Source organism: Miniopterus schreibersii, assembly GCF_964146895.1.
Source record: "Miniopterus schreibersii genome assembly, chromosome: 9".
NCBI classification, from domain to species: Eukaryota; Metazoa; Chordata; class Mammalia; order Chiroptera; family Miniopteridae; genus Miniopterus; species Miniopterus schreibersii.
The window spans coordinates 74,360,664-74,383,764 of NC_138118.1; the positions used below are offsets into that span (position 1 = coordinate 74,360,664).

Consider the following 23,101-nt stretch of genomic DNA (forward strand, 5'->3'; position numbering starts at 1 on the left):
AGCTTTGCGTCCCCTGGAATAAAAGGCCTTTGAGCCGCGGCGCCCCGCCCCGCCCCGCCCCGCTCAGGCCCCTCCCCTAGGCGCCGGCCCCGGGCGGCGGGGGGCGTGTCCCCGGCGGCGGGGCCCGCGGCGGGAGGCGGGGCCTGGCGGGGCGGCCGGGCGGCGGGGGATGCGCGCAGGTGGCTCCGCCTCCGTCTCTCCCGAGCCGCGGGCACCGTGCGGACCTGCGAGAGGTACCGCCTTTGTGCCGGGTTCCGGGCACCTGCGACGGCCGCCGCGCGTTCGGGTCCATTGTTTCGCTTCCCCGTCTCTTCCGGACCAGCGTTGGCGGTGCGCGGGGCCCGCACGTGTCGCAGCGGCGGCCGGAGCGCCGGGACCCGCGCGGGCGCCGGCAGGGGCGCCCCGGCGTGCGCGAAAGGATGAAGTACCTGAAGCCGTGGTGGTCCGACGGCGGCGGCCTGCTGCACCTCACCGTCCTGCTGAGCTTGGCGGGGCTCCACCTGGACCTGGACTTGGACCTCGACCTCGACCTGGACCTCTACCTGCTGCTCCCGCCACCCACCCTGCTGCGGGATGAGCTGCTGCTCTGGGGCGGCCCGACGAGTCCCGCCTACGCGCCCGGCCCCTTCGCGGCCTCGGGAGGGTGGGGGCGCGCGGACCACCTGCACCTTAAAGGACGGGAGCCGAGCCCCGCGGCGGAGCCCGAGGGCCAGCTGCTCCGGGAGGTGCGCACGCTGGGGGTCCCTTTCATCCCCCGCACCCACGTGGATGCGTGGCTCGTGCACAGCGTGGTGGCCAGGGACGCGGACGGGGCACACGGGCCGCTCGGCGCCGCCGCCGCCTCCGCCTCGTCCGCTGGGGGAGTCGGCGCCAGCGCAGACGGCAGCAGCCAGGCTGCGCTGGGGGGCGGCGGGGACCCCCGAGCGGCTCCGAGTAGCCCCTTGGCCGCAGGGGAGGAGGAGAGGACACCGGCGGAACCGACGGCGCAAGTGCCGGACGCCTGCGGACGCGCGAGCGAGGTAACAGGAGAGCGAGGACGCGAGCGCGGTGCGGGGCGAGCTGGCCGGGAGCCCCGGCGGGGAGGGGACGGGACACGCCGCTGACCTTCCACCCGCAGCCCTGGGTGGTTGGAGGTTCGCTGACCACTCTGCGCGTCTCCTTTTTGTGACTCTGAACGAGGCTATTCGTGCTGTCGCTGTGGCTTTTAGGGTTTTGAGAAAAGTGGGTGAGGTCACCCGTTTCGTTGTAGGGGACACCTTTCCTGTGCGTGACGGCTATCGAGGGTCGTTCGGGGCTGGGGAGGGGAGAAGGGACGCTGGTCATGTTCTTGCCCACTGCCTTCTTTCAGTACCTCGTGTACACTGAGACATTTTTTTTCTGGAACCCGTGCCCGACTCGGAGGACCCGAAGGAGGCTTTGGCCGCCGGGAGGACACACGTTTCTCTTTAAGAGCCACGGTCCCGGCCTAACGCGACGGCCCCCGCCCGGATTTTTAACCCAATTGCAGTTCGTTTTTGCTGCTTTCCTGGATGCAGGGGCGGTGGACAGTGTCCAGGCCGAGGCTAGCAGCTGGCTGACCGTCCCGCGGTGATTCACCTTCCCCATCGCTAACCACACGCCTCTCTCTTAGAACAAGTGTAATCGCTTATTAGCATAAAACAGGATCCTGACGGTCACCTAGTGACTAACAAGTTACCTTTGGTTTATAGGTTCAAACCCTTTGCTTGACTTTCTTTGGAAACCAAGATCAGTGGATTGAAGGATGTGTGGCTCCCAGCTGCCCCTTCCAGTCTAAGGACACTTAATACCAATTTCCACAAAGCCACCGTATCCAAAGTTCCTTCAAAGGGACCTTTTTAATTCTTTCCTGGCCCAAACCTCAGTGTTAACAATTGGTATCGATCAACAAGTGTTCCTTGGATGTTTTTGTGGAGTGCAATCTTATGCAAAATGGGGATTGGGGCTAGACTGGTTTGTTTGCTGCTCTTCGGAATTGTCGTTTGTGTAGGCAGTTGTCAGACGAGCTTCTCCACCCTCTCCGGGAGGGTCATTGTGCCCAAGTGCTCGGTGATTCACTGTTATGCAAATCTGATTCCTCCCTCTTCCTGGGCCGGAACTAGTGGGGTGGCCTGTTGGTAGGAGTCTTGGTTCTTCCCACCCACTTATCGGATGGGGGTCCTCACCACAGTCCGCTACCTCCTAGGGTGAGGTGCGTGCTGCGATCCTGTAACATACAGGTGAAACCCAATGCTGGGTGCTGTACCAAATGGCAAAGTATACAGGGACCTGGAGGGAGGCGAAACAGTTCCCTCTGCAAGGACTTCCCTCCCCTTCCCTGCATCACCTGGCTGATACCCTTTTAGACAGGCAAGCCTGCCTTGGGGGAAGCTCTGGGGCCTAGGCCCAGCCAGACCTTGGAGTCCTTGAGCCCAGCTTTCCTAGGGGAGAGGGTGAAGTTCACTGGAAGCTATTCTGGCAGTGTCCACCACCTGGCATTTGTGGACCTGCTGAACCTTGGTAGGTGTGACGATGACCTGGTTATGTTAATTTCAGCAATGATCAGTTGTGGAGCACCTTACAGTTTTCACAGCCAATTCACTTTTATTGGTAATGCCTTTTTTACATCAACCTTGTGAGGTCCACAGGCCAGGCAGCTATATATCCAAATTGTACGTAAGGAAAATGGAGGCCCAGCGAGGGTAGGGGACTTGGCTAAAACCACACAGCGTGAGTGCTGGAAGTGGGACTAAAACCCCAGCTTCCTGACTCGCAAACTGGTGCATTGATTAGGCACCTGCACTGTACTCAGGTTCTCTGAACAAGCATGCAGCTGACCCCACTGCTCTTCAATGCTGGATTGACATTTAGAAGCAGATTATACCATCTGTAATGCCGAGGCTACAGTTTGGAGCCATGACCCTGGGAGAAAATAGACTGGGAAAATGACATTGGTCTTTGCAATCAGCAAACCTGGGTTTAGGGGCATCACTTACTATTGGGCCCTCATCCAGGTCACTCCAAGCCTCAGTGTGTCATCAGTGGGAGAGTAATGCTTACCTCGGGGGTTTTGTGCCAATTAAATGGGAAAAGCATGTGTGACGTGCCAGCTCAGTGTCTGGATTGTAACTGGTGTTCTCTTAACTTCACCTCCATCCTCAACCCACCCTCCTTAACCTGTCCCCACTCACTTTATTGTCTTTTATTTATCTGTGTGTCTGGCTTGGTTGTTTGTTTGTCAAGGGGGTGGGGAGGGTTGGAGTCAGACTGCCTGGTTTTGAGTCCCAGCTCTACCACTTATAGCTCTGTGACCTTGGGCCTGTTTCTCAACCCATCTGTGCTTCAGTTTCCTCACCTGCACACTGGGAATAAGAAAGGTGCCAACATCATAGGGTTGTTATGAAAGATAATTTATTCCCACAACAGGCTTAGAACTGTGCCCGTCACGTCTTAAGTGCTTAATAACTGTTACTGTTAACTTCAAAGAGGGGGAGTCCTCTGCCCCATAGACCCATCATAGGTTTGTTATGTTTTTAAATAGATCATTCTGGTAGCTTACATTTGAGTTGTAGGAAACCCTGGTTTTATAGTACAATTTTTCATACTTTCTGTTCAAGTGCAAAAATATCCTGGAGTAGGGGATTTTCCAAGTGTCAAAAGAAGTACTGCTTTGGTTTCACTTCTTAGCGGGTCCAATCACTATCTGAAAACAGAATCCGGAATTCCCCAGGGCAGACATGCTTCCCTTGGTGACCACAGCCATTCACTCACGAGGGATGAAGCACTCGTTCTTCAGAGTAATGTGTGGGTGAAACAAAGAAATGAACAGTTTTTGCATAATTGAATGTGAGCTTATTTGAAGATGGGTGACTGCTCACTGCCAGCCTCAGTATTTCAGGGAGCTGCTGCCACTTTGAAACTGAGAAGGCTGTGGTCGTCTTGATGTGGTTTCATTCCCTGGGATGGGCACCCTCTGCTGGGCGAGGGGTCCAGGAGGACCTCTTGGTTTGCATTTGGACTGTGTTTCTTTAGGTCACAGGAAGACTCTGGTACCATCAATACTTGCTGCTAAGAGGAAAGGGAAGAGAAAGGTCCTTGATTGTTAAAGTAAAAATTGTTTTTCCTTTCAAAATCTAAGTCCCTGATGCCTGGGCAGTTGCAGATAGATGGGATTTCAAACAGTTGCCTGTTTTTAACTCACAACTAGGATACAGAAATAGTCTGGCGAGCACTACAAAGTTTCACAGCAGGCTCTTCGTTCTGCTTACTAAAGGGACGCAGTCAAGGTGACCCTATGGTCTTGGATAGAAAAGGGTGACACAGGCCACAGTATTAGTGTCCCAGGACTACCGAAACAAAGTTCTACAGGCCGGGTGGCTTAAACAATGGAAACGTACTGCCTCCCAGTTCTGGAGGTGAAGGTGTTGACAGGGCTGGCTCCTTCCGAGGGCTGAGAGAGAAGCTGTTCCAGGCCCTGGCCTCTGGCACTTCATTGGCAGCCTCTGGCAACCCTCGCCCCAATCTCTGCCTTCATCTTCATATGGCATTCTCCTTGTGTGCACGTCAGTATCCAAATTTCCTTTTTTATAAGGACACCAGTGTCCTGTTGGATCAGGGCCCCCCCCCATTCATCTTCACTAATGACATTACAGTGCTTCAGTTTCCAAATAAGGTCACCTTCTGAGGTGCTGAGGGTTGTGACTTCAACATGTGGTCTTGAGGGTTACAATTCAGTTTGTTACACAGTCACCATCTCCCTTTTCCTGGCAACTCGGGTGTTCAGCTTGCTTAGCAAGTGGGCTCCAACTGTTGAAAACTAAGCTGTTTCTGCAAGCAGCTGTCCATGTGTAGGATCATTTGCTGCAGGATTTGGTAAATGCTCAGGAGCAGATCTGCTTTGATTTGCAGCAACCCTGAGGAGACTTATTTCAAACTTTCTCCAGTTAGTTCTTCACCTCAATTGGTAGGTAACAGGCATACCATCTCTGCAGTGTCCCTTGTACCATTGTCTTCCTCTCCATTCCCCCCATTTCTCAGTTCAGCTGAGACATCAGAGTGCAGGGCGCAGGCCCTGACTCAGAGGCAGGTTCGCCTAGTGGTCCAGTGCCCTGGACTGGAGTCAGACCAGCTGCATTAGCTGTAGACCTCCGCTCCACCCAACGGGCTGCGTGATCTGGGGCACACTTCTTAACCTCTCTGTGCCTTGGTTCCCTTTTCTGAAAAATGGATGGGAAGTGTACCTGAGGGAATTGTGAGCAGATCTTGCAAGTTCAGCAGGGTTGGTACACGGTAAGCCCTCAGTGATGTTAGCTACTGCTATTAATTCAGCTCCCAGGGCTCTGTAATACCCTTTCCCATAGTTATTTCTGTCCAGTCTGCTACCAGGGACAGGTTTCCAAAGCATGCCTTGGTTCTCTTCACTTTCATTTGGAGAGCCTCCACCAGTTCCTTGCTACTGACCGATTTGGTATTTTGTCATTCAAGGCTCCTCATGTGGCCAGTGTGACCCAGCACCCTAACTGCCCCAGCTGAGCTCATCTCCCACGATCCTCTGCCTGTAGCCTACTTTCCAGCTAAAACTTTCTTCCTTCCTTTTCCCCAAACAGCCCAGTTCCTGCTTCTTACTGTTAGCTTTGCCCAGAATGCTCTTCTCATTCCTTCCAAGGTTTTTACTGTTAAATTCTCAGACTCATCTCAACTGTCACCTCATCTACAAGCATTTCCTGTTCTTTCCTTCGAGCCCTGTTACATTCTGTAATGTTTATTTTGTGGGAATTGGCATTCTCTCCTTTTTTTTTTCCATCTTAAATTGTCCTCTTATGCCTTGAAGAGCCAGCCCTATACTCAGGACAGCCCTTCTAAGTGGAGAGGGAGATTGCCGATGTCCTGCCAGACTCCCCTGTTGGAACTGAGCTCAGGGGAGCTGAGAGAGCACAGGCCAGGACAGGTAGCACTGTGTGCTTTGAACTGCAGTGTCTTGGGTGTGGAAACTGGGTCTTCACTTTAACCATTAAGTGGTACCCAGGACGGGGTGAGGGGCGCAGGCCAGTATCGTCAGTGTCTGTTGAGCACTCCTCCATCCCTCCATGTTGGCTTGATACCGTGAACTTGAGTGTGTCGTGGGTCCTTCATGGCCAGAACCCAACTGGAAAGTAGGTCAGATGTGAATCCTCATGGGCCACCTTACCACTTAATGCCAATTTGAGTGGATGGGGGCAGCAGACTTGCAGGTTGGCATTATAATTAATCAAGTGGTGAAACAGGATTGCCCGAAGTTACATAGCAAGTTAGCGACCTTGCCCAGAACAGAACAGGCCTCTGTTCTTAAGCACTGAGTAAAGCCTACCTCCTACACACTGCAGAATGACCAGCTGTAAAAACCAGCTTCTCCCATTCATGGCAGCCTTTCGATAGCAATAGTTTATTCTCAAAATCTAGTGAAGGGTCCATGTTACTATTCAGATCCACTTGTGGGCAGCCGAAGCTAGTGAGGCTCAGGCATGCACCGGAGTTGTTTTGGGTTAAGTTGCATGTGGTGGTGGCAGAATATAAGCAGTGACATAGAGGCCTGACCTACAGGGTGCGACCTTTTGAGATTAGGTCTGACTCAGTATCAGTCTGTGCTCTCCAGAGAACAGAACCAACAAAATATGAATAGTATATATTATAGCAGTATAATATGAAGACACACACACACACACACACACACACACACACGATTGATTTCATGGCATTGGCTGTCTCGGTTGTGGAGGCTGATGAGTCCAAACTCTAGGCTAGTTGGAAACTCTCAGCAGGCTGGAGGCAGAATTTCTTCTTTCTCAGGGAAACCTCCCTCAGTTTTGCTCATAAGGCCTTTCAATTGATTAGATGAGGCTCACTCAGATTATCTAAGATGATCTCTTTAAAGTCACCTGATTGTAGCTATCAACCACATCTACAAAATACCTTCACAGCAATACTTAGGTTAGTGTTTGATTGAGCAACTGTGTACCACAGCCTAGCCACACGCCACGTTAACACATAAAACTGTTCCTCACACTCTCCCAGCTCCATTCTACCTGGGCAGCCTTTGTGGGAGGAGAATGGTGATAACCTCTTTCTGGACTAGTGCTGGTGAGAATTCAGTAGCACCGTGCATTAAAGGGCTGGTACAGTTCCTGGCATTTTACTGCGTGTCCAACAGACTATTTGCTCTTATTGTCCCAGAGCTGGGGGTCGAGTCTCCAGGAAACTCCTGTCCCACTAGGTCATGCTTGTACCTGCTTTGGGGTGACAGGAACCCTTCTGTCCCCAAGGGGGGAAATCATTCAGGAAATGATTGACCAGAGTGGAGATGCTCCAAGCTGAGATGATCAGACCGAAGAGGGATCGAGGTCTCCAGCTCAAATATTTGAAGAGCTGTGGTGGGAAGGAGGCCTTGGGCTTTGGAGGAGGCAGAACCCTTCTATAAATATATCAGTATACATTCCTGAAATATAAGGACTCTTTTAAATATAAGCACAATGCCATTAGTACACCCCCCAAAATCCATAATTCTTTGGTATCACCAAATATCCAATCAGTATTCAGATTCCCCAGTTATCTCATGAGCAGTTTTCCATGGATGGTTTGTTGGACTCACGATCCAAACAGGATTCGTACCTTGCATGGTGGCCAGCTGTTTTGCATAATAACCTGATATTCAGGCAGGAGCTTCTTTTATTCGTGTGGAGTCAGTTCTTCCCACCACTGCCGTTCTCTGTGGGACGCAGTGTGAGGCACGTGGGAGCCAGTGTGGGTAGTGGTGGTGCAGTCAGTTTCCGGCAGGAAGCAGCATTCACCCTAGATGGCTCCACGAAGGGACTTAATGAATGACTTCTTGCAGGAGCAGATGGGGTGGGGTACCCAGAGACTACTTGCGGCAGGAGTAGAAAGAGTGTCACCAGAGCCAAGTGAGGTGAGGAGGGGCTGTTGTCACAGAGAACGAAAGAGAACTGCCTTGGCCTTTCCTCTGCTCGCCCTCCAGTCTCCTGCTCCCTCCTCCCACTGGTGAACCCAGTGTGAAGCCAGCAGCACAGGAGCCCAAGGTGGCAAGGGACAGCTTCTGGGGGACACATATGGTTCTAGAGGGGCAGTGTAGCAGGACAGCACCTAAGATCTGTCTATGAAGTAAAAATGCCTGCAACCAGATCCTGGTGCTGTCACCTACCAGCTATGTGACATCAAGGCAAGTTGCTGAACCTCTCTGTGCCTCAGTTTCTTCCTGTAAGAGGAATGCTGAGCAACTTAAGTAAGATCATGTAAGTGGTGCCTGGCCCACAGCAAGTGCTCAATAAATGCGAGCTATAATTATTATAAACTGCTGTTAAAAACCACCCAGGCCAAACAGGACAGTCTCTCTTTAACTGGCTCCTCGCGTCTCTCTAGACCTGATGACTCCAGCCTAGAGCCCAGCCTCAGAATTCTTTGGCCTTCACCCCTCTCCCTCTGATGTCATCCTTCTCGTAGGCATCACACTGCTCTTTGTCTTTGAAGGTTCGTCCAACCCTAAAGGTCAAAGCAGGTCTCAGTCCTTCTTCCCCCAGATGAATAAATGAAAGGCCCGGCGAAGCCAGCTGTGACTGTTCACAGAGTTTTTTCAGCATCAGACTCTGCATCACACTATTCAGGTACCAATATAGCCTGATACGTACAGACATAGAAATCATGTTGCCAGTTAGCAAAACTTCAGAGATTTAGCAAGAAGAGAAAAGCTTGGCACCTTTCTTCCCCTTCCCACTGCCTTCATTGACTGAGAAAGCCTTTGTGCGAGGCTTCCAGCAGTGGCAAAGGTGAATGAACAGCTGGAGGACAGGTGTCATAAGTTTCCAGCCCAGCAGGAAAGAAAAAATCCAACTAGATGTAGTTTTAGATTGAACAGGGTGAGTGTCATGAGAGAAAACCTAGAGGCCATGGGATTTTAGAGATAGGAGAACCCGGTTTTAGCTGGGGGGCCCACACTGAGAAGGTTGTGGATCCATGTGGAGGGTGAGGTGGGTCTTCTCCCAGCAAAGAGGGCTTTGGTGAGGGGGCCTTTCTAGCAGGGGCCAGTTCAGAACAAGTCACTGGATTTCTGGTTGTGATCATACACCCTGGCTCACCGGTTTACGATGGCTTCCTATGGTGAGCATGGAAACTTTCTTTTTTTTTTTTTATTTATTGAGTCCCAGCCTCACAAGGGTAAATATCACCTACATAGAAATAAAAAGTAACTTAATGATGGGTTTAACTTACTCAGTCTTTAAATTAAGAGCATGGGCCATAAATCTCCAGTGTACTTGTAAAACACATGTGCTCTGTATCTCAGCTCCATGTCACCGAGTTGAGAAAAACAGGAAGAGAGCCAACAGTCATTACTGGCGACAGGGGCCAGCATCGCTTTCTCTGGACATCCTGATTGAATTGCTAGCAGTTGGGCATTAATGGCAACTCTTCAGAATCAAAAAGCAGTAGAAAGGAGTAGCAATTCATGTCTATATAGCATCCCCAAATGTATGAAGTACTTTTTCTCAACTAATTTCTTCAAATGTGATTTAGAAAATATCCATTCAAAAATAAGGCTAGGTCTTCAGTTACCCAAATCCTCAAGTATCTTGCATCCACTTGAAATAACTTGAAATAAAGCCTCTGTGTGTTTTTTCTTTCAAAATCAGCCCTGCCACTGGCACTTTGGAGCTCATCTTCTATTACCTTCTGGTGGCCCTTGCTTTGCAGCTACCCTTTCCCCTAAATCATTCCCTTACGGACATACTCTAGTGAGCAGCTTTCATCTTCAAAACAAAACTACTCTGACCCATTTCTCCACTTCACAGCCAAAATTCTTGAAAGAATTGACTGTACACGGTTTCCAATTTGTCACCTCCATTCACTCCTCCACCCAGTTATCATCTGGCTTCCTCCCGAAACTGATTTTTTGAAGGCCACCCACAGCTTTCCTGTTGCCAAATCCAATGGATACTTTTCTGTCCTTACTTGTGCCACCTCCAAGCAGCACTCAACACAATGGACCACTGCATTCTTCTTCAAACACTTGGATTCCTAAACATTGTCGTCCCCCCCCCCCCCTCACTTCCTGTCCTCAGGCTCTTTGCCCGCTTCTCCGAATGAATGTTGCAGTGCTGGTGATCAGCACTCTTGCTTGGCACTCTCCTGCTGTAATCGCATTAGTTCCTGAGTGTTTTTGTGTTTTTTCTTTATGTATTTCTTTATGTATTTATTCCCCCATTTATACCTCCAGTTCAGTCCTTTGCTGTAAATTCCCGATTCTCATTTCACCAGTGTAATGCATATTTCTACTTGACTCTGCACATCTCAAATTTAACATATCCAAATGGGACCACTCTGTTTCCCTTTTTACACTGCTCTCTTCATAAGCATCCACCAGTTATTGAAGCCAGAACTCTAGGAGTCATTCTTAATCCTTCCCTTCCCTTTATGTCCCATTTCCAGTCCACCAACAATCCCTAGCTATTCTTTCCCCTCAATATATTATGGATTCTTCCACTTCTCTGTCAGTTACCAGTACCTTTTTCCTGACTGTCATCTACTCTCCAATTATTGCAATAGCCTGCCTGGGCTCCTCACTCCCATTCTTGCATTGCTGCAGAGACTGGGTGGGAGGAGGTGAGTAAAAATGATCTGATACTACCACTGATCAATAAGAACAGGACTAACAGCCCAGCAGAGAAACGGGCTAAGGCCACAAACAGGTCACAGAAAAGGAAATACAAACGCTTTTAAACTTGTGAAAGATTTTCAGCTAATAAGAGAAATACACATTAAAATGACAATGAGATGCCAGTTTTCATCTACAAGTTGACACTTTTATCCATTGTTGGTAGGATTTTAAATGACCACAAGTGTCTTTGAAGGCCTGGTGGGTAGAATCCATCAGATAAAAACTATACATATCTCTTGAGCCAGCATAAATTCTAGGAATTGTACGTGTGTGCAAAGAAGTATTTATGAGCACGTTTTACTATTGTTTGTTATAAGAAAAGATGGAAACAGCTAAACATCCATCATTAAGAAGCTAATTAAGTACGTTACAGTAACAGGCAGATGAGCCCAACATGAATATTCTCTGTGCCTTGAACACATTCCTCTTGTCGTGCAGCTCTTTCTCTCTCTAGATCTCAGCTAAAATATCACCTTCCCTAGGTGAGAGGCCTTCCCTGACTGACCGCTCTCTCTAAAGTAGGTCCCCTCTTCTTTTTTAAAAAATATGTTTTTATTGATTTTTTAGAGAGGGGGAGAGAGAGAGAAAGAAACATTGATGAGAAACATCAATCAGCTTCCCCCTATTGGGGACCAAGTTCCCAGCCTGGTCATGAAGCCTCACCTGGAATCCAGCCGGCAACCTCTTGGGTCGATGCTCAACCACTGAGCCAAACCGGCTGAGCAGTCCCCTCTTTCTTCTTTCATTTGCCAGAAAACCTGCAATGATTTTGTTAGTTCGCCTGTATTTTTGGCTCCCTCTCCCTTTAGAATGTGAGCTCTGAAAGGGCAGTCTGGGTGTGTTTTCTCACTATTTTATCCCCAGCATTTAGTGTGGTCTTTGGTATTCATATTGGTTGAACGAATGACTGAAAAAATAATTGCCTGTTGGATCTCAAATAAAAGCCCACATGTCATCCTCACTGGTGAAACATTAAAAGCATCCCAGTAAAGGGTGTAAAGTGTAGCCTAGGCAGTGTAATCAATAGTATTGTAATAACTGTGTGGTGTCAGAGGGCTGCTAGACTTATCAAGTTGATCACTTCGTAAGTTACATAAATGTCTAATCGTTGTTGTAGACCTGAAACTAATATAAATTGTACAGCAACTATAACTGGAAAAAAATTTAGGCGGCTCTCCCTATGGAGCATGCCCCTTCCCCCCCCCCCCCCCCCCCAGCTCTCTCTCTCTCTCTGTGCACACACAGCATGACACTCAACCAACTGTGCCACTACGGCTGGGCTAGGATAACTTTGTAATTTAAAACACTTGCTTGAATAGCATATGTCCTTTACTCAGATTTACCTGTTAACATTTCACCACATTTGACTTATCTATTTTTCTAATGATATTTATCTCTGTATAGACACACAGTACATAATCCTTTTTGTTCTGAAACATTCAAGAGTGAATTGAAGCCATTGTGTCCCTTGATACCCAAATACTTCCATGTATATTTCCTGAGGACAACAGTTTGCTCTATAACCAATTATTAAAATCAGGAAATTTACCATGAGCCTAAGACTATTGTCCATATTCAGATTTTATCGCTTGCCCTAGTCATGTCTCGTAACACCTTTCCTCTTGGGTCAGCATCTAACCCAGGACCACCTATTGAAGTGAGTTGTCACATCTCTCTTAGTCACCTTTAATCTAGAAAACATTTCCTCAGTCTTGGGATTTCTCGACCTTTAGATTTTGGAAGAGTATCAATCTGTTCCTTCGCAAAATGGGCCCAATTTTTATTTGTCTGATGTTTCCTTGTGATTATGTTGAGATTATAAATTTGGGGCAGGAGTAGTACAGAAGTAATGTGTCCTCCATATCATAGTAGGAGGTGCTTGATGTTGGTTTATCTCCATATTGTGGCAATAGATTTGAACACTTGGTTTAGATGGTATTTGCCAGGTTTTTCATGTAGTGTAATTTTCTCTAAGTAATTAAAAAAATAATCTGGAGTGACGCTTTGAGACAAAACCTATTGTTTCTCATCGGATTTTTGCTTCTTAGTTTTAGCATCCATTGATGATTTTCTAACCATTTTTGTATATTTATAAGGTGCATCCTACTATACAAAGAGGTTTCCTTTTTTCATTTGCTTGTTTGTAGTCAAATGGAGTCAATGATTCTTTAAACACATTTAATGAGTGATATTATTATATGAGAGGCTTTTTAACCAAATGATTCTTGCAATGTGAGTGTGGTCATACAGAATTTCTCTACCTTCAGTTCTTTTCTTCCCGTTTTTAGTTAAGCCATCTTACATACCTTTGTTAAAACCAAACTCTCATACACTCTAAAAAATGTTTCCGACTAAAGTTTACTTGGTCCGTTTCTTTATGGGCTTGATACAGTCTTAGTTCCCTCTGCTGTTGTTTATTGATATAACCTTACAGATAGATGTTTGCAAGTTCATGTGTGTGTCCACATGTGTTGTATTAACTCAGGGTACCGTGCCTCATCTAAAAATCGATCCTGTGATTTAGGGATTCGAAGCTCCCATGCCCACCAGCAGCAAATTTGTAAACAAAATCAGCTGCCTCAGGAATCCAGAAGTTAGAATTTGATTACCTTCAGATTTAACAAAACAAACTTTGCCTTGGCAAAAAAATAGAGGTCTGAAGAGTCATGACCCTTTCCTTCCTTCCCCAAATTTAGATAGGAGTCAGCATTGTAATTGCAGAAAAGAGCAAGACTGTGGATCTCACCTGCCAGAAGTCAGATCCCTACCCCCGTCTTAGGATGTTGTGTCTTGAAGTTTATTTAACAAATACCTATTAAAGGTCTACTGTGTGTCATACAGCAGGAACCAGGCAGACAGAGTCCCCGCCCTCAGGACCAGCCTGAACGTGAGATCCTAATATTTGAACAGGGACCTGAAAGGAAGCCACAGGGGGGTGGCGGGGAGCCGGAAGCAATCAGACGGAGCGCCCCTGACAGTCTGGAGGTGGGAGAGGCTCGGTGCCTGAGGCTGAGCCCTGGGCCATTGCCATTTTTAGAGACAGTAAAGATGAAGGTGCAACAAGCAACAAAGTGGTGGTGAGCTAGAAGGTGCTTGGATGCCAGGGGAACTACCTGTTTCCAGGGACGGAGCAACTGTGAATGCTGCTCGAGGGGCCAGTAGGATGATGGAGAACCGGCGACCAGGGGAGGCCCTGATGGGCTCTTTCAGAGGAACCTTGGTGGGGACAGATCCTCTCTGGAAGGGACTCCAGAGAGATGCGCTGACTCCAGAGGCTGGAGGGTTTCTCGGAAACTGGGAGGGGATTTTATAGATGGGCGGTGCCATTGTAAGTTAATAGGCCGATGAGATGGGAAACAATTGTTGGTGCAGAAGGGAGGGTACAGGAGCAACGTTCTCGGGCACCCGGACTCCTTGTAATCGGGTGTGCGCATGGACAGATGGATTGAGGTGGGATAGACTGACATCCCCATGTCAAGAGGGAGGTTGAGTGTCTGTCACAGAGGTCTGTGTGGTGAACAGAGAAGCAAGTAAAAAGCAAGTGGGCCACCAGCACATCAGCTTTTTTCTGCTCTTTGATTTCTCTCTTTGTTTCTGGAATGTGGATTTTCGTTTGACTTTTACATTTAAGATTAACATTTCTATGATTTTGGGCTGAGGGGGGTTGCTGTTAGTCCAGTGTTATGTTGTTGGAAGAGAGAAATTAAAAATAGATGCTTTGAAAGATTTTGAGAAGCCTTGGTTAAGTTAGAGGGGGGCGGAAATTGTACGGAAGTTTTAATACCATAGTGGAAAGTATCAGTACATATAACATATGCTAAATGGCAACTATTTGAATGTCTAAATATACAAATTCTCTGGCCTTTTAATTATTTAAGTCTCCTCAATTAAAAGGTGGAAGGACTCATCCGGTTAAATAAGCATAGTTGAAAATATCTATAGAGATGTTAGTTTAAGCTTTGTTGGTAACTTTATTTCTTCAGAATAAAAATATATTTACCTTTTTCCTGTGTATAAAAGCATTACGTCTTTGTTGTGAAATATCCAAACAGTACAGCAATGTATAACGTGAAATCCACTCTTTTTAAGCACTCTGCCCCAACTGATCCCACCTTTCAGACAGAACCACAATTACTATGTTGAAATATTTTCCAGATTTTTCTGTGTATATTTGATCAGTGTTTGCTTCTAAATTAGCTGTTTGCTCTATTTTCAACAGAAAACTAAAAAACTGCAGGCAACATTGCTTTCCATATTTAATCAAATCCACAAGTTCAAGGGCTTTGTAACTGCATGGAATTTAAATCATACACGTTAGAACAGTCTGTCTCAGCGAGTTCTTACGAAGGCCAAGACAAAACTGAGCTTCGTTTCAGAATTAAGCGTTTCTTTGATAGTGAAGTGGCAGTGTCAGCTTTTGGCTCGTGTGTTTTCATGATCGCCGAGCGGGAAGTGCAGTGCCCTTTTAAAGACTGTTTTGACTGACTTGATGAAATACGGATTTCTACTTAGCACATTTTGGGGGTACTTTTATAGGAGTATGAGGTACTAAGAGCTACGAGTCCCAGTTCCCAGGAGGAGGACAAGGAGCTACGAGTGTCGGCCCAGAAGGACAAATCACTACCGCAGAAGAATGAAGATGAAACCAGAACAGCAGATGAAGCTGAGTGGGAGGCGGAGAAGACCGCGGAAGCTAGGGATGAGGTGAGCGTGTCACCGTCTCACTTTAAGGTGGATTTGTCAATTTGTGTTGAGGATGAATTTTGTATATAAGTATGACCTAGTATAAGCAAACCTGATATATGAAAAATACAAGGTATTTTGGGTTTTTTAATCTTTTATTGTGGGAATGGTTATTTGATTTACAAAGGAAATCAGTCCATAGAATTAGTTATCCCTGGTTAAACTCAAGATTGTGTGTGTGTGTGTGTGTGTGTGTGTCCACCCCTCCACCCCTCCAGGACCTTGCTAGCAGGTTTTGTTAGTTCCATTTGCCATGGCTGGGTGAGGATTCCCTGATGCAGGATGCCTTGTCACCCGCAGGCAGATCATCCTCAATACCAGCTGGGGCTTAGGCTCACCTCCTCCCGCAGTCTCCCTCTGGGCCATGCTCCTTGGGCATCCAGGGGCCCATTTTGTACCTCTGGCCTAGAATAAGGCCAGGCCCAGTGGGGACAGCCTCCTGACTCGTGTCTAATAACCACACTCTCTAAAGGCTCTTTGGTTCAGGAAATGGGGACTAGGATAATTCTAGCCACCAGACAGGAGACAGCCAGGAAGCTGTCTACCCTTTAGAAAACAGAACCCCAAATGGGCCCCAAAGCCAGCTATAGAGTCTGACCCACACCATTACCATCAGGAATCCTGAGCCAAGAAAGCAAACTTGAGAAAATGATATAAAAACTGATCCTTGCAGAGAAAAAACACAAAACTGTCTCATAGTCAGTAACCCTTGATATGTGGGATTCCTACATTAATAGCTCCTGACAAAGATGAACTCTCTAATCGTCCCAGGAGAGATTAGAAAGCATGAAGGAGAAGCAATTTCAAAGTTTATGGCAAAATATTTACAAAATTAAAATGATCTTGTGACTCAGATGAAAAGGAATACAGAGTCCCAAGCAGACTAAGTACAAAGTCCCAAACATATCAAAGTGAAATGGCAGGACAACAAATAAGGAAAAAAACCTTTAAAATTACCTAGGGGAAAAAAGATTGCAATCTGTCATCTTATAGCCAATCAGTAGTAATAAATGCCATGGACAAAGTACTGAGGGAAAACCTTAAACCTGATCATCTTACCAAATAAGTTATTTAAACATGAAGGCAAAATAATTCCAGGTTATAAAAACTAAGATTTACTACTTGAGGAGCCTCTAAAGAGTTATTCAGGAGTTATTTCAGCAAGAAAGGAACTAAACCTTAATGGCAGATGACGTAATGGTGAGTAAAGAAGTTAGTCGAAAATTTTGGCACATCTAAATACATATTTGACTGTGAAGTTACGTAATTTTGTAGCAAATTTGGAGGGTTGGCTGTGAAGGGGCAAAATAAGGTAGAACAAACAATTCTAGCCAAAAGTTATATGGAGATGGTTAGGGCAGGAATAGGGGAGGAGTTTGGAGTTGGAAGGATCTTATTTTAAAAAGGACATGAGAATATTGAGTACCTAAAGGAGGGGTATAAAAACCCCAAGGTAGGGATGAAAAACCAGCATGGAGACAAGATCTGGTTGTCCTTATAAGATAAAACCCAAAGCACCCAGGCAACCACTTCAGTCTTTTATTTTAATGATGTACCTTTTGCATTTTTCTACAGAGACATCTAAATGGGACTGACACATCTTTCTCTCTGGAAGACTTATTTCAGTTGCTTTCATCACAGCCTGAAAATTCACTGGAGGTAATTGGAACCTTGGCTTTTTGTCCTTGCAGGAAAATATCTGTACTGACCTGTGAATGAATATAACCTTTATACCTGGATGACATAGTTTAAGTACTTATGCAGAAATTAATATCTAATGTACTATTTAAGCACAGACTTAGGATTCCTTTTTATAGAAACACGTCAACTTTGTAGAATTAGTCTAATGTGTATACTATTCCTCCAAAGGTCTAATTGAATTTGTATAATTCATATTGAATCAAAATGGCAGTCAACACTGACAAACTAAGGCATAGCTTTATTTTTCTTGTAGCATTTGTGTCATGATTATACGGTATTGGTCTTACTTTGACACACACACACAACCCAACCAGCACTACTTCACTGTTACTATTTTTACCCATGATCCTCCACAATGTAGATTTAGATTGCCAACAGCTAGGAGAGCTGCATCTTACAGTAGTAAAATACAGTAAGATTAGAACATTAGAATGATCTAATAGCAAGACTAGGTTTTTACTAACCTAATTGTTTTCTAAATTGCCATATTGTAAGAACTAAGTGCTCTTTTTCCAGGGCCTCTCACTGGGAGATACTCCTCTTCTCTCTGGAAGTATCAATGATGGCATGAATTCTTCAGCATATTATAATGTGAATTTTAGCCAGGCTATAAGTCATGATGTCAACCTCCATGAGGCCATGTTGCTGTGTCCTGACAGTACATTTAGAAGAGATCCAGTAGCAAGGACTCCACAGCCACAGGAACCATTTCTGCAGTTAAACTCTCAGACCACCAGTCCTGAACAGACCCTTCCTGGAACTAATTTGGCAGTTTTTCCACCAGTTGACCAGCAGATAAGGAATCTTACAAGCCAAGACCTTCTGTATGACCTTGATATAAACATATTTGATGAGATAAACTCAATGTCTTTGGTGACAGAAGAAGGTTTTGATCCAATGGAAGTTTCTCACCTTTTTGAACAACCAGATTCTGATTCTGGGCTTTCCTTAAATTCAAGTCATAATAGCACCTCTGCCACCAACTGTGATTCTTCTGTGTGTGAAGGTGCTATGGGTTCTAGTAGTGACCTTGAAACTCTTTCCCACCATGCTTTAGAAGGGGCTGTAGGAGGCTACTACCCGGAGCCCAGTAAGATTTGTCACATGGATCTTAGGGATGATTCTGGTTTTTACGGGGACCTTGCATTTCAACACATATTCCATAACCACACTTACCACTTACAGCCAAGTGTACCAGAATCCACTTCTGAATCTTCTCCATGGCCTGGGAAGTCACAGAAAATAAAAAGTAGGTACCTGAATGACACAGACAGAAACTTAAGCCGTGATGAGCGCCGTGCTAAAGCTCTGCACATCCCTTTTTCTGTAGATGAAATTGTCCACATGCCTGTTGATTCCTTCAACAACATGCTAAGCAGGTACTACCTGACAGATTTACAAGTGTCACTCATCCGTGATATTCGACGAAGGGGGAAAAATAAAGTTGCTGCTCAGAACTGTCGGAAGCGCAAACTGGACATCATTTTGAACCTAGAAGATGATGTATGTAACTTGCAAGCAAAGAAGGAAACCCTCAAGAGCGAGCGAGCCCAGTGTAACAAAGCTATTAACATCATGAAACAGAAACTGCATGACCTTTATCATGATATTTTTAGTAGGTTAAGAGATGATGAAGGTAGGCCAGTCAATCCAAACCAATATGCCCTTCAGTGCAGCCATGATGGAAGTGTTTTGATTGTACCCAAGGAACTGGTGACCTCAGGCCACAAAAAGGAAACTCAAAAGGGAAAGAGAAAAAGTGAGAGAAGAAATTGAAAATGGATTAATTTCATTAATGTGTATATAGTAGTAATGTTCAGATGATACGTGGCTCACAAACCATTGGAACGGCTTGAAGGTTTAGCTCAAAATATTTTATAAGCATCTTTTAAGTACTGCTACTTGAATCACTCAGTGCTACATTTTGAAGCTTATATGGACAAGTTTAGGACTCCCAGGTAAGGCCTGTGGGAAATCTGGGGAAAGCCACAACTTTCCAAGAAGTCATGTATTCTATGCACAATTCATAAATATGTACCGAGTAGCTGACATAAAAACTTGATAGGACTATATAGTCACTTTGGTAGCCACTTCTTATTCTTAGTAAGATGGTCACTTCAAGCACTGGATGCAATTATTTTTAAAAGTTTTAGCTCTTGACTTGAAATGCAGAGTAGCCTTAACATTGTTTGTTGGCACTGAATTATAGTGAGCTTTTCAAAAGCTATTTTAATTCTTATGAATACTTAATTATAACTTTTTCTGTGGAAATAAATTTTATACTTGTATTTATTTAAAAAGTTAACGTTTCCTTTAAATACAGAAATTCTAAGCAAATTTACCTTGGCTATTTTTCCTCTAATACACCTACATTCAGGAATACAGGTGAATACTTAGCAGAAAGGGCTTGATCTAAATTGAACTAAATATGGTCTGTTAATGTGGTAAGGGAAATCCCCACTTGGATTTAACAGAATACTATATGAAATAAAATGGCCAAGCTGTAAACACGTGTCAAAAACAAAACAAAAAATGAAGCTTTAAAGAGTGCATTAGACTTTAATGACTGAGATCAATGCTCTACAGTGATAGTCACAGGTTTTAGAGATAAAACAGAGCTACCTATATATAAGAACTCCCAGGCAAGTAAGGTAGCCTATAGGGATGGCCTCACGTCCAGAACATTGATGTCTTACCAAAACTCGCGTAGCTTCGTGTGAAAATGTTACAAGCCATACATGAACACAAACCAACAGCAGGGTAAGAGTTAATAGATGAGCATAGACTATACAACCAAACTGGAAATACCAAAACCGTATGAAACAGGACAGTAAGAAACAAGTGTACTTGAACTAGTCATTAATCCTAAAAATAATTGAAATGCAAATGAGTTATTGTGAGTACTGTCTAATTTCAAAATAAGGTTGTCATATATTTCTACCTAACAATGTTATCTTGGGTTGCAAAAATGCAGTGTTTTATGAGTGGATTTTTATAATAAACTTTTTCTCCACTTTAAATTGGGCCTAGGCATTTCTTTCAAGCCCTAGATTTTGCCACAATGCTTCTAGACACATCACTCTTCGGATCAGTTTTGTACAATCACCACTGATGTCATCTTTGGTATTTAGATCACAGCTTCAGGGCACTTTACCACAAATTATTTCAAATCTGAAATACAAAATTCAACAGTACCAACTTATGTTGTTTCAAAATTGTTTGTGGCCTTTTTACTCAAGTATTGTCAAGACTCCCCAGATCCCTGGAACTACCAAGACCACAATAGGCGGCATCAAATTCACAAGGAAAAAGGACCTGTGGAGCACTGGGACTTAGTACATTAACAGACTTAAAACTTTTGGTCTGGAAGGTATTTTGGTGCATTGTAACCAAAGGTCAATGAATCAAAACTCGGAATTTCCTGACACATCGTCCCCCCTACACAAAAATAATCAGATTTGGGGTGGGTCACCTGAAGCTGCTAATTCAGCCATCATTGATGACCCAGTTTTAACAGCAGAAATCAAGATTTTGTCTGAACTCCCTATTTTGATTAGAGAACACAAAGGTTGCCTAAACTGCTTTACTAGTTCAGTAGTTTTAACATGTAGGTTATGGAATTAAGGGCAGTGTTATGAGAAAATGGAATTCAGTCTATTCAGCTTCAGACTTTAGGACTTTTCAAAGGCCAAGTTCTAACTGATGTTGCATTTTACTGAAACTGTTGACCCATTCCTTAAACACCTAAACCAGACCAGTTAGTCTTAACACAGGTGAGTCTCTGTTGAACTGAGACAATTCCATCAAAACAAGGTTTGTGCAAAATGTCTTCCCAATTATTTGATGAGGTTTAAAAATAAACCTCAAGGTGACCAAGATCTAGACCCTTGAGTAGTTTGCTCTTGTTGGTAGTTAGCCCTTGTAAGTTTTCTGGTAGGCATCTTTCTCTTCAGATTTTAGTGGATTGACCCAAACCTAAATTCCGTTTCAAACATGAAATCACTCTTACCTCATTTAACTTTTTTTTTTTTTAAATATATCTTTATTGATTTCAGAGAGGAAGGGTTAGGGAGAGAGATAGAAACACCAATTATGAGTCATTGATCGAGCCCGCACCCCGGGCATGTGCCCTGACCGGGAATTGAACCCCGATTGCCTGGATCCTAGGTCGACGCTGAACCTGCTGAGCCACACCCAGCTGGGAACCTCATTTAACTAGGTAATTTTTAAATTACTCTTCCATCATAAAAGTCCGTTTAAAAGTGAAATCTGGCAGACCATCTCATGCTAAGCACCTCATTTCCTCCTGCAGCCATCAAACGAAGGCTCTGCTGAACATCCTACAGGTGAGATCAGATTTTTGGTCAAGTGTAATCAATAAATGTGTGCTCAAGAACCTCTGGATATTTGGGTGGTTCCCTATCAAGGCCAGACGCAGTTCAATATTGACCAATTTCCAGAACCAAGCCTCAAGATGCCAGCCTACTGGTCAACACTTTATAATTTTTAGTATACTCTGAATCTGGATCATTTCCCACTTGCTCATTTTTGCATAATCCACTGATTCAACTTTACTTATCAAGAAATTAACTTGTAGTGGTGACAGTAAAATTATATGGTGCATGCCAACCACCTGAGCATGTTAAAGATTGAAATAAAATTAGGCCAAGAATGCACATGCATTTTTGGTATTCCGATTAGTGTCTCCATAGGCACATTTTTGAGCTGTTGTTACTAAGGAGCTGAGACGTTCTTTTAGAGCCTCCCCAGATTACTAAATTAACTCAATTAACTTAAACATTTAATACAATCACCAATTCTTAGAGTAACTTTTACAGAGTAACCTGACTTGCAGGCCCAAGTCAAACTGGGTTATTGAAAATCTTGTGTGAAGACCCAGTTCCTAGAAGTCCGTTGTGGAAGCCAGTCCATAATCATGCTTGCACCTTGGCGATCACAAGTAAACCTGTATTATGCAACCATCAGAATACAAGTGACACTTCATAACATTGGTCCTATTTTGACCCTTGTTCTTGGACTGCTGAAGGAAAACAGCCAAACCAATCTTGCCAGCCCTGTCAGGCCATTTGGGATGCATATTTTCCAAGTCTAGTTATAACTGCAATTTTGAGCTTCGCTTCCAAATTGTTAACCTGTCAATACTCCGAGGTCACAAATTTATTGGTTTAAATTGCTCCGTGTACCAAGGTAATGTGCAGCAGTAAGTTTTTTATACCTATTTGTCAGATCAGCAGAAAATATTTGATATGCCACAGAAATTGTACTGTGCCATGAGATGAAAAAGGTGGAAAACAGCTGCCCCAAAGCTATTATCTTCTTTTATAAGTCTTGGGTTGTACATAAACTACCTTAATTCAAGTTCTAAAACAAAATTACCTGTTAATAGTTGTTGATTTTATTACATATTATCAAAACCTTTTGCTATTATGTGTGCTGGTTAAGGGTTGGGTGTTTTAAAGTTACACCAACTTCATTTACCTCCTTCGTTATCAAGCTAGAGACTTCAGACACCTGCAGTTATTTTCCTAATTTGAAGCAGAGTATTGTGAGTTTCCTTGACGAATAGCTATTTTAAACAAAGCAGCTCATCTTCTGTTAGCTGCTGTTCATTTGACTTACCTGATAAACTTCACATGATCAAAACCAAAAGCAAGCAAGCCAACATTAACATGTTTCATATTTTTATGCTGTTATTTCAGGTAAATGTCCAAAGTATGAAAGTCACTTTTACTAGATTGTGTCCACCACACTCAAAACCCTTTTAAGACAGCTACCGATAATGATAAAATGCAACATTTCTTGAACTATAACAGATTCTATGTCTTGGTGCTTTGCATAACCACTTAACTTGGACCACTCTAGCTGCTCAAAACACCACCAGCAATGTTGAACGCACAGGGTAAAGCCAGAGAAACTATAGCAGCATTCGAACGCTAAAAA

At 44.7% G+C, this 23,101-nt stretch overlaps 1 protein-coding gene and 1 long non-coding RNA gene across 2 annotated transcripts in view; one reads left to right on the forward strand and one right to left on the reverse strand.

Moving 5' to 3' along the window:
- LOC308561375 overlaps positions 1 to 490 on the reverse strand; it is a 12,198-nt gene extending 11,708 nt beyond the window's left edge. The window contains exon 1 of the long non-coding RNA XR_013999471.1: positions 429 to 490. This is a non-coding gene — a long non-coding RNA (uncharacterized lncRNA). The remainder of the gene's footprint in view (positions 1 to 428) is intronic.
- Positions 157 to 21,168, forward strand: NFE2L3 (NFE2 like bZIP transcription factor 3). Its single transcript, XM_081146347.1, has 4 exons — positions 157 to 1,019; positions 15,233 to 15,400; positions 17,015 to 17,098; positions 17,657 to 21,168. Exons 1-4 carry the CDS (start codon positions 420 to 422, stop codon positions 18,914 to 18,916), a joined length of 2,112 nt encoding a protein of 703 aa, XP_081002473.1. The 5' UTR covers positions 157 to 419; the 3' UTR covers positions 18,917 to 21,168.
- Positions 21,169 to 23,101: the final 1,933 nt, after the last annotated feature.